The sequence below is a fragment of the Candida jiufengensis genome, assembly GCF_024610255.1.
Source record: "Candida jiufengensis strain CBS 10846 chromosome Unknown scaffold1, whole genome shotgun sequence".
Taxonomy (NCBI): domain Eukaryota; kingdom Fungi; phylum Ascomycota; class Pichiomycetes; order Serinales; family Debaryomycetaceae; genus Lodderomyces; species Lodderomyces jiufengensis.
In genome coordinates, this window is record NW_026261562.1 from 340,840 (window position 1) to 353,358 (window position 12,519).

Sequence of the window (12,519 nt, forward strand, 5' to 3'; positions counted from 1 at the left end):
TATCATTGTATTTTTGTTAACTTAAATTTATTCATTGTAGAGATCAAATTTTATGAACTCTTTCTAACTCTTCGAATTTTTAATACATTCAAATTCAGGTGGAGGTTGTCAAAGGCCTTCCCTGTACCAAAAATCTTATTAAATTAGATTGATGGTTTTTAATGAGAAATTAGAGGTTAAACTGTCGAAAAGTTGTGGCCTGCACCACGTAAATTAATTTGGTTAATTTGGGTCGACTCTTGTATGAACTTGTTGGCGGTTGGGAACACTTAGTAAACGTTTAACTCTGATGGATCATTCAATGAAGGTGGAACTTAGAATAGGAAATGTTTACAGGCATTATCAAATAAGAGTTTGATAATGCTTCGGCGTTTTTTTTCAAGAGTATAAAGTTGTATCTTTATTATATATATATTTAATTAACTATATAAACTACTTACTTTTTCTTACGTTTAATAAATCCATTCAAATCATTAGCTTGAACTCTCTTTTGATTATTTCCATTAGTTTTATTAGCATCTGAAATTTCTTTCTTACCAATAACTTCTCCAAATTTGAAATTTTCATCACCTAATTTTTGAATAAAAAAATTAGGAATTTGATCACTTATTAAATTTTTAATATCATCCATAACGTTATAATGTATACTTTTTAAAATATTTATAAATTGTTTATATTCAGAAATAGTAATAATTGGAAAATCATTTTTAGTTTTCTCAAATTTTTCATATTGATAATTATTAATTTCACAACCAATTAATCCTACACAATCACCAATTCTAAACTCTTGTCTATAACCCAATTCTTCATAAAATTGATCAATTGATACAGAAGAATATCTATTTTCAACAATTAAATGTTCTAAAAATCTTCCCTTTGGATCATCTGGAAATAATGGAATTGTGAAAATTGCAAGTCTCTCTTTTGGTTTATTAAAAATATGACCTATTTCCCAATTTGAATCTGTTGGCAAATTTTCAATAAATTTTAAACTTGATATTGTATCTGATCCTGGGATTATTAGATTTTTAGTTGGCCAATTTAGGGTGATTGATTCTACTATTTTTAACCACCATTTTAATAAGTTTTGACCGTTTATTTTATGTTTTAATTGATTTTTTGATGAATTTGGGAAAATATATTGCGGTGCTGTTTTTGTAAATATGCATAGTTTTAAATTTATAGTTGTAGGTAGTTTCCTCAAGTTTGATGATGTTGATGATTGTTCCGACTTTTTGGTGTTATAATACGGTAGTTGTTTATACCAATGTATATTTTGTTGCAATTTATCGATTAATTTATTTAGTGATATAATATTCTCATTTGTATCGTTAAAACTTTGACTGAATGTTTCATCATTCTCCTTTGATTTCTTATTCACCTTTTTAAGTTTAATATGATAATCACTTACGTTATAATTTATAATAAAATCCATAACTTCTTTAATAACATCACCAACTTTAAAATTTAATTTAATTAATCCAACAGTATCACATTTCGAAACAAATATAAATTGATCAATGTGATCCTCATAGATTTGTAAATATACAAATATTTCAATCCCCAATATTATGATATCATTCTGAATCAAAGTAAAAAAATGACGGACTTTAACCGTATCAGAATCTGATTTTTTTGACAAATGTTGATGAATTGGTGATTTTATATAAATGGGTTTTGTTTGTAAATATAAATATTTATATGATTCATTCCTGGGTAACAAATTTGATAATTTTGATGATAGTATATTTGACATAAATCTTTCAAAATTAGAAACTGTTTAGCACTTGGACTAACTGATTCGATATATTTAGTAGTAATGATTTAAACTTTTGGTTTGTTTAAACGCGCGAATCAAATTATCAAAATCATCAACAAATAGACGCGTTTTTACGCAGTTGAAGTCTAGAACATTTAGTTTAGTAACTTTTAAGTTTACCCAAAACCTTAAGTTAAATGATGAAAGCATTTTGGGTTTACTATTTTTATCTCATTAGAAGTTGAAAAGGACAAGTATTAATATTGAATGGAATGAATTGTACCTTAATTACGATAGGAAATAAGACATCAGAACTTAAATTTGGAATTTAAGATTCCGGGAGTGAATGATCAATAGATTTTGAGAATTAAGGAACAAGTCAAACTTCCTTAATTTTTTTTATTTTAAGAGTTATAAAAGCTTTTTAGATTAAAACTTTAGTTACAAAATTTCAAGGTACTGCTAAATTTGTTTATCTTTCGAAATTTACTAACGAGTGATTGTTTAGTCAAACAAACGTTTTTTACCACACACCGTTTAAATCAATTTTGTGTATATCGTTACATAGCAACAATAAATACTAATGAAGGATATGGCATTATCGAGCGATTACGAATCTTCGTTAGGCTGAACAATAATGTTTATTATTAATTTGGTTGTAAAATTAAAAGAGTTTTTAATATTTGTAGTCTATAAGATTAACTAAATTAGACTAAATTATTAACCAAAAACGGGAATTTTAATATAATTAATCAAAATATAATACAAAATCAAAATATAAATTTTTAATCTAAATTAAAAGTACAATTACTTAAAATTAAAACCCTTAACTCCTATAGAATAATTAAAAGTTAAAAGTTAGTTACCAGTATTAAAACAAAAAAGCTGAGTCGAATAATTAAATAATTTAAACGAAAATAGAATAAACAATTTTTAAAAAACACATCGATTTGAAACCATGTTTTAATATTTTATTGATTACTTCAGAATCATCAAGATAGTAGGGAATATGTTCTATTGAATGGAAAAGAAATCTGGGTCATCTAAACTTTTGATAATGTAGTCCTTACGATAAACAATCTGAGACTTTGAGTATTATCGTTAGTATATTATCAAAGTTTAGTCAATTTAATGGAAAAAATCGCGATCAAATATTTAACTTAATTCGTTTATGAAACCTACTTGGTGAGGTAAAGTTAGAACAGAAATTAAATTATTTTTGAATATTTGAATTGTTACATTAGATTTTTTTTTTTTCTTCCTTGTGTTGCTTCCCCACCATATAAATTATAAAAGTGATATCACTAGTACAATTATTATAATTATATCAGTTTAAAAACATTTGGAGGGAAATTGATCAAATTAAGGCAAGCAATCAAAAGACATGTAGAATAAAAGACGTTGCATTGTTATTGACTTATATCTAATGTATAGAAATTTCAATAATTTTAAACGTCAAAATTCACTTTATTTTAAAACTTTATTGATAATATTAGATTTCATTTTTTTGGCCGATTCTTGCATAATTTTTAATATGATTTCAAAACAAAAATAGAATAAATTTAATATCAATTTGAATACAATTAAATTATTTTCTATTCCATTTTCAACGTTTATTTTTTTAATCTACTTTTTCGTAATAAATTATAATTAACAACTAAATAACATATAAAACGTTGTAATATTCAATATACTACAATCTTTAAATCGTTTATAATAATTGAAAGATCCGGAAACAAATATTTTGAATATGTTTCAATTTTTTTTTTGCCGATTAAAATTTTTCTCTTTTTATAACTTTTTCTCTTTTTTTCGAATATTAATCTATTCTTAATATTTTAATGATCATATTTGCGCATTGAAATGACCCCTGTATAAAATTTTAGTTATCTTTTAGCGTCGATTAATCTCTAAGTTTGAGAATAGAATAATTATCCGAACTATCACTTTCATGATGTTTTCCAATCAATTTTCTGATACATTCATATTGTTACTATTGTTACTTAAATATTCAATATAAAGAGATAAACAATACATTTTATTAGATATTATTATATTTTCATAAATCATATATAATAATTCGTGTATCATTTGTGTATTGTATTGTATTATATTGTTGTATTGTAAATCATTTTTATTGAAATAATAATCTGGGGATAAAATTTTAAAATTTTTATTAATAAAGAAAATAAAATAAAATATAAAATAATAATGTAAAATTAACACTACCCCCCACTATAACTATTTATTATGTGGGATTAGGAATTAGACTGTATATAAGTTATTAACTTTTAACTTTACTACCAAAAATTATAATTATATACAGGTAATCACCTTAATTTTAAGATTAATTAACATTAAAGGCACATAATAAAAATTAAATTAATTATATTATTATATTACTACTAACTAATTAATTAATTAATTAATTGATTATATACACAACTAACACTAACACACAAAAATAATAATAAAATTAAAATCCATTTTTTTCTTTTAAATATTAATATTGATGTATATAATTTCAGAAATTTATATTTTTGACAACCAAAAAAACTAATAATTCATTACATTATCTTATTTATCATCTTATTTATATTCTTATTTAGTTCAGTTCAACTTACTTCAAATCATTTCATTATTCCATAACATAAATATTCAATAACTATAATATTTATTCAAATCTGTCCCTTTTTTTCAAATTTATTTATTATTCCAATATTTCATTTCAACACATTATATAATATTATTTTTTTACAACACACGTATAGATCTATCTTTTTAACAAATTTTTATATTATACAATTCTAGGCAATGAATCATTCAATAGCAAATCCACAACTAGATACAATGCAACAACAGCAACAACAACAATCGGCGTCTTTTGATGAAGAAAATGAATTTGATAATTTATTAGATATTTTTTCATCAGATATGGATTTTGAACAAGCTTATTCAATGTATAATAATTTACAACAATCTAAAATTATTGGATCATTTGAAGAATTAAATAAATTTCAACAATTAAATTCTCAATATATTACTAATATATCATCAAATCAACAACAACAACAACAATCAAATTCTATATCCTCAACAAATAGTCAACAACCACTTCAACAATTACCGGTACAACAATTACCTTCACAACAACAACATAATCTTTCAAGACCAGATGAGTTTGCTCATTCAAGACAACAAATACTAAATGGTCCATCACAATATAGTCAACAGCTCCAACAAAATCAACAAAATCAACAAAATCAACAACAACTACCAGCTCAACAAGAACAACAACAACCACAAGAGGAAGAACAAGATGATGAATATGATCAATTTTTCACAAATACAGAATCAGACGCATTAGAAAGATTTTTAGATAACTTAGCAAATCCAAATTCATCAGCTGATCCTCTACAATTTTATAAATCAAATTCTCCAAATAATTATAATAATCATCATATTCAACCTCATAAAGATCTTGATTTAGATTTTAATTTTGAAATGCATACTATGAAAGTACCTCAACATCTTCAACCACAACATCAACAACAACAACAGCAACAACCAAAACAAGTACATTCGCCACCTTATGAACAACATAAAATGACCACCACTTCAAATTCTCATATGAATAATAATATAACTCAACAACCTTCACCTCCTCATTCATTCCATCGTCAACAATTACCATTACCTCCACAACAACCAACTTTGAATAACCCATTTTTACAAAATTCAAATATTTCACAAGATCAAATTTCACTTAAAAGAGAATTAGCTGAAGCTTTTGCACCAACTGAAATTATAAAACCATCACCACAACCACAACCATCAGCAACAACAACTAAATCACCAAAACAAAATAAAAAATCAACATCACCTAAAACTACTACAAAAGTTAAGTTAGAAACAACTGATAATCAATCTCAATTAATTACACCACCTATATCGGGAGATGAATCTAAAAGAAGACCAATTGATGATGAAATGGATGAAGATGAAATGAGTTCATCAGAAGAGGATAATTCATTAACTTTAGTTAATTCGAATAGTTCATTAGATCAACCACAATTGAAAAAAAGGAGAAGATCATCAAATAAACCATTATTAACATTAGCACAAAAAAGATTAAATCATTCAGCATCAGAACAAAAAAGAAGAATGGCATGTAAATCAGCATATAATAGATGTCTTAATTTAATAATTAATTTGAAAGCTTTTAATGAATTACCAGAACAAGAAATTGAAAGGAAAAGTAAAAGAGCATTAAAAACAAAAGAAGGTTTACCTAATTTATCAAAACATTCTGCATTAGTTAGAATTAGTAATGAAATGATTTTAATTAAAGATTTAAATGAAAAATTAAGAAATTTATTAAATTAGAATTATATTAAAAATGGAGTTTTTATGGTGTTTATTTATTAATGATTGAAATTTAAAATTAAAGAGTGTTTTCAATTCTTGTAGCTTATTTATATATTTAAAATTAATTTAATAAAAAATATGTAATTTATTTTAAATTTTTTAGCTGTAGTAAAGACTTATTAATAAAATTCCAATTTTTGCTTTATCATATCAGAATTTTTCATAAAATAGAATTCGAAAAAAATATATTATTCTACAGATCAAAACAAAAACACGCTAAATCAACCAACTATCACAACGACACAAATAAAGCATTATATAATGGTATCACAACTAACGGATGTCGAGATAATAGAAGATCATGAAGAAGAACAACAAAATTATTCAATAAATAATCTAACAATAGGTAATAAAGATCAAAAATTAAATTTTCAAAAATATAGTAGTCCAATAATTTTACCAAATCAAAATATAAATCAACCTTATCATAATACATTAAACAATTTACGATCTACTTTTAAATATGTTTTTGTAATAAATTGGTTATATAAATTTAGAGGATTTTTAAAATTACAAAGTGAAGTATTTGATGTTGATTTATTTGAATTAGAATTATTAAATTATTTTCCTGAATTAGATTCAAAGATATTATTTATAAATAAATTAAAAATTGCAATAATGAAATATTTGGATTCTAATAAATTACCAATTGAACAATTTGAAATTGTATTTAGATTACATTTCGGAGTATTTACACCATTAAGTGGGAATTCAAAAACAATAAATAAAAATGATGAAAATATAAATCATCAAGATATAGAAGAAATTGAAGAAATTATACAAGATCATGATCATAATGATCACAATTCAAATGATTTACCTAAATTTGATTATTTATTAATTGAAGATAAATTTGAAATTTTATTTATTGCACTTAATTATATTTCAAATAATCATAAATTTAGAAATTGGATTTCAAATCAATCAAACAATAGTCCAGAGTTTTCAAGAATTGATCCTATATTTTCTACAACTACTAAAAAAAACATAAAAGAAGAATATGTCTTGTTGTTTGATAATCAAAGATTATATAAACGAACTATAGAATTTCCTGCATTAGAAGTACCTAAAAAATTAAAAGATTCACCAACTTACCCAAATGAATTTTTTAAATCTAAACAATTTGATATATCTTCTACTATAAAATTTGAAATAATTTATTTAAATCTTTTTGAATTTAATGATTACTTAAACAAAATTAAATATGATAAAAATTTAAAATCAATTTATCAAAAATTATATAAACCATCTATAATTGAATCATTTTATGAAAATGAAATTAAAAAAAGGAAAATTTTTACTAGTAAGAAAAAGGAAATTCAATTGGCTAATTTATTAGCTGTTAGGAAAAGATCATTAAGGTTAAGAGAAAAAGAGAAAACTACAACTTAGCATTATATATAGAGACAGATTTAATTAATAAATGAAATTACAACAAATATTCCCAACTTCCATTTTATTAACTTATATACAAAAAATATTTTCTTCAATCTATAAATTCATCTCACTTAATATTTGACCAGCTAAAGTTTTATAATTCCAAGTATTACCTGAAAGTTTCTTAAATTGAACACCATATAATCCAACTAAAGGAACTTTTACAATATGAATTTCAAATTTTAATGGACTTTTACTTGATTGATTAGCTTGTTTATTACTTGAAGTTGAAGTTGAACGATTATGATGAATTTTATGTTCAATTTTAGAAGATATTAACATATCACTACCTCCTCCATAACCATTAAAAGATTCAGCAGAATTATCAATTTCAAAAGCATCATCAATTCCATTTCCATGATGAATATGTTCATCATCAGGTGAATAATCTTCATCATACATTCCTTTAACCGTTTTAACTGTAGCTGGAGTATTTGGTGGCATTAATGATTGTGAATTATTCTTTTTTCTATATGAATTTAATATAGTATTTCCAAATGATATTTTTCTTCTATGACCTCCTCCAACTGAATTAGATGATCTATGTGGTTTATTTGGTGATAATGGACCATTACCACCAGAATTACTTGAAGTTGCTGTTGTGATATGTAATGAAGGTTGTCTACTTGGAGTTTTAGCACCATCTGGTATACTTTCTGGTTTATCTTCAAACGATAAAGATTTTAAAGTTGATGATTTAGATTTGAAAGCATCACCATATAATTGATTTTCTTCATCTTCGTTTGCATTAGCATACGCATTTAATATTTGATCAGCTTCGTCTTCATCATCATCTTGATCTTCTAATTCTTCAACTTCATCTTCTTGAGGTGGTAAATGTTGTTGTTGTACTGATGGTGTATGAATACATATAAATCCACCTTTAACTTCTTGGAAACGAACACCTAATTTACTTAAAACATTAATAATATTATATCTAATAACTGGTAACGGTTTTGTTGAAGTAGTTTGTACACTGAAAAATCCTTTAAGGAATAATGTTTTACAATGCTCAATTGATGGCATTGTATTTGGTTTAGCTTCATTATATTGTTTCATAATTTCTTCTTCTGTAAGTTGTGGAATTTCTTGTACATCCATATCATCTAATTTAACATCATCAAAGAATGCTAATGTACCATCATTTTGATCACCTATTGAACCACTACCGTGAGGACTATTATCATTTTGATTAGTAGTTGAACTTCTAGTACGTCCATATGCATCTTTTCTAATTTGTCCACCAACTGATTTTGCACGCGCAGTTGGATGCATTTTTTTAGTGGAAGGAACAGTTAAAGTTTGTTGTCTTGTTGGAGTAACGGTTGATGATGAATCTTGGATCAATGTATTTGTTGAAGGATCATAATTAGGTAATGGTGGTAAATATTCAACTGGTATGAATCCATGAGGTTTACTGGTAGAAGGCGTACGTGAATGAGATATTGAAGATTTTTTCTCTTTTTTGATAATGTCTTTTGGAGGTGATAATCGTGAATTCGATTCTTTTTCCTTTGCAGTAACTTTCATACTAATACCACGACGTACCATTGGATCAGCTTTTGAATGTGTTGAACTTTGTGGCAGGATCCTATTACTAAATGAATCTCTATCACTTCCCTTTGGAGATGACGTTCCTTTGGTTTTTTTAGTTGATAATTTCCTTAAAATATTATTAAAACCAACTGGTTGTTGTAAAGTCTTATTTGGATCCAAAGTATCTGGAGTTGTACTTCTTGGACTTTTTGGATGAATTTGTTGTTCTGGTATAGCTAATGGATTTATATTATTATGTGAATTGTTTTCAATAGATGGAGAATTTATAGTTGTATGAGCTTGTTCAGGAATTGATAATACAGGAGTTTGTTTTGGATCTAATGTCTTTGAAGGTGAATCAGCAAATGTCTCAACAATACGAGGTTGAGGAGTTGATGTATCTTTTGAAGAATATTGTCCTAAAATTTCAACTTGAGTAGCAGTACCTGAATTAGGTTGTTGTGGAATCTGAGGTGGTACCTGAGGTGGTGGTTGAGTTGGGGTTGAAATTTGGTTTATAACATTCTGCTCCAATGATGTTGTATCTTCTCTTGGACTTGGTAACATAGCTTGAGCTTGTTGTTGTAATTGTTGTTGTTTTAATTGTTCTTGTTGAGCTAATTGAGCTTTTATAGCATCTTCTTTAGCTTTCTTTCTCTTTCTCATTTCAACCACCAAAAAATAAATTGAAATTAATGGATGAAACCCACCAGTGGGATCAGGTAAAATATTTGAATTTGGTACTGATGCGTATTCTTTACCTTGTCTTGTTATATTATACCAATTTTCACAACACATTTGATATTCAACACTTGTTAATAAAGTTGTTAATTCTTCAGTAATAGTTTGTACTGAACCTAAATCAAATGTTGAAATTTGTTTTATAATCTCAGGATCTAATGGTAAATGTAATGGTTCTCGTTTTGGTAAATAATTCGATATTCTATGATCATATCCTTTATTTAACCATGGATGTGTGACTATTTCATATAATGATGCTCTTTTAGTTGGATCAACAACCAACATTCTTGATAATAATGAAATACATTCTCTTGAAAGAAAATTTGGATATTCAACATTACCCTTTTTAATCTTTTCATGCAATACAGAAACAGATTGATCATCAAATGGAACTTTACCACAAACTAAAACGTATAAAACAACACCAAATGACCATATATCAACTTCTGGTCCAATATAAGGTTTTGCACTTAATAATTCAGGTGCAGCAAAATAAAGTGATCCACAATAAGTTTTTAAAAGATTCTTTGGTGAATATAAATTTGATAAACCAAAATCAATTATTTTAACATCTCCCTTTTCATTAATCATTATATTTTCAATTTTTAAATCTCTATGAACCACATTATTTCTATGACAATAATCTAATGCAGATGCTATACCTCTTGCAAATTTTCTTGCATGTCTTTCTTTTAATGATCCATGTGCAACAATATAATCCAACATTTGTCCCCCTTCAATGTATTCAAATAACATATAATAATGATTTGTCATTGGAACCATTTCATATAATCTACATATAAATGGATGAAATAATAATCTACCAAGAGCTCCTTCACGTATAGTTCTTTTATCTCTTGCTAATTCTTTTTCAAATTCTTTATGTCTTTGAGATGCTTCTTGAGATGTTTGAGGAGGTGGATCATTTGCATGAGCTCTTTGATATAATTTTGCAGCTCTTGGAATAATTTTAACTGCACAAATTTCATGAGTTGAATTATGTTGAGCTAATTTGACTTTACCCATAGATCCTGCTCCAATTGTTTTAACAAAATCCCAATCACCAATGGATTTTCTATGAAATTGTTGTTGAGGTTGTTGTGGAGGCTGAGTTTGTGAAGGTTGTTGTTGTTGTGGTTGTGGTTGAGTTTGCTGCTGCTGAGGTGTATGTTGTTGTTGTTGTTGATGATGATGATGCAGGTGATGATGATGATGATGCTGAGCATGCAGTTGAGAAGATGCAAATAGAGGTTGAGATGACCAATTTTGTTGTTGTTGTTGCGGAGGTGGTGGTTGCTGTCTTGATTGTGGATTAGTATATTGTTGTTGTTGTTGTTGTTGTTGTTGTTGTTGTTGCTGTTGCTGCTGCTGGTGCTGCTGTTGTTGTCTTTGTAATTGGGAAAGTTGATCATTTTGTTGTTGAACTTGAGGATTCTGATTCGAATAATTTTGTTGACTATATTGTTGTTGTTGTTGTTGTTGGTTCTGAATATTTTTGAAAGTTCTACTCAGTCCTGGTGAATAATCATTCATTCTTGGTCCTTGTCTTGAATCATATTGATTACTATTATTATTAATATTATTATTATCATAACTATTATTATTAGTATAATTTTTAGAAACTTGTGATGAACCAACTCCAACTGGAGTAGAAGCAGGTGATGGAATTGATAGTGGTGGTAATAATTGTGAATCTGTTTGTTTTTTCACTCCATTATTATTGGTGGTTGGAGTATTATCTTCAAATGGTTGATCAAATTGATTTAATTCCGATTTTGATTTTATTCCACTTAAACTTCTAAGCATTCTTGGAGTAGCAGCTATCTTAGACGGATTTTCATTCTGCTGTTGTTGTTGATAATGTTGTTGTTGTTGCAGTGCTTTTGGCAATTGTTGATGTTGTTTAATTGATGGTTGATTACCATCCATATTATTATTATGATTATTCTTATGATATTTTTATACAAATATAATTAATTAATATTAATAATCAAAATCAGTTTATCTTAATTCTTTAAAACAATGGGTATGTATATATGAATGAATTGATTGATGAATATTATGATCTTTTAAACCTTGACACAATATGTTATACTAAATTAAATGAATTAATTGATATCTTTATGTAATAAATTAAATTTGATATCCTTAATTTTATTTTTTTTATTATTTTGATTATTTTTTTTTTGGAAGCAAATAAAAAAAATAAAATTTAAATTGAAAAGGTCTATCAAATTAATTGTATCGAAATATAATAATAATAAATAGTAAATGATAATAGAATAAATTATATATTTAATAATAACCAAAAATACAATCTAGTAGAATTAATATAAAAACCTAAGTAAAAAAGTTCATCTATATCTTTAATAAATATTGAAAATTTGTATCAAAAAATGATCAAATAAATGTCTTTTTTCAACTAATCAATGTTTAATAATACTAATATAAATAGAATATGTAGAATGAAAGATAAATAAATTAATAATAATAAATTTAAAGACAAATTAAAGACATTGAAAACGTTTTTTTTTTTACCTTGAATACATTGGGACTACGTTCTTTTATTTTTTGATTTACAAATTGTATGATGATAACAATAAGTTTTTAAATAAGCA

General features: G+C 25.8%; 4 protein-coding genes across 4 annotated transcripts; 2 read left to right on the forward strand and 2 right to left on the reverse strand. All coding sequences in view use genetic code 12, as the record gives it.

The window, feature by feature from the left end:
- Positions 1 to 436: 436 nt before the first annotated feature.
- On the reverse strand, positions 437 to 1,756 carry RTT109 (H3 histone acetyltransferase; the record flags this gene model as incomplete). The annotated part of the gene is made up of 1 exon (XM_051764568.1): positions 437 to 1,756. One exon carries the CDS (start codon positions 1,754 to 1,756, stop codon positions 437 to 439), a length of 1,320 nt encoding a protein of 439 aa, XP_051617968.1.
- A 2,817-nt stretch (positions 1,757 to 4,573) lies between these two features.
- On the forward strand, positions 4,574 to 6,145 carry INO2 (Ino2p; the record flags this gene model as incomplete). Its single annotated transcript, XM_051764569.1, has 1 exon — positions 4,574 to 6,145. One exon carries the CDS (start codon positions 4,574 to 4,576, stop codon positions 6,143 to 6,145), a length of 1,572 nt encoding a protein of 523 aa, XP_051617969.1.
- Positions 6,146 to 6,448: 303 nt separating this feature from the next.
- KGF54_003928 (uncharacterized protein) lies at positions 6,449 to 7,579 on the forward strand (the record flags this gene model as incomplete). Its single annotated transcript, XM_051764570.1, has 1 exon — positions 6,449 to 7,579. The coding sequence occupies one exon, from the start codon at positions 6,449 to 6,451 to the stop codon at positions 7,577 to 7,579; it is 1,131 nt and encodes a 376-aa protein (XP_051617970.1).
- Positions 7,580 to 7,678: 99 nt separating this feature from the next.
- KIN2 (serine/threonine protein kinase) lies at positions 7,679 to 11,830 on the reverse strand (the record flags this gene model as incomplete). The annotated part of the gene is made up of 1 exon (XM_051764571.1): positions 7,679 to 11,830. One exon carries the CDS (start codon positions 11,828 to 11,830, stop codon positions 7,679 to 7,681), a length of 4,152 nt encoding a protein of 1,383 aa, XP_051617971.1.
- Between the last annotated feature and the right edge of the window lie 689 nt (positions 11,831 to 12,519).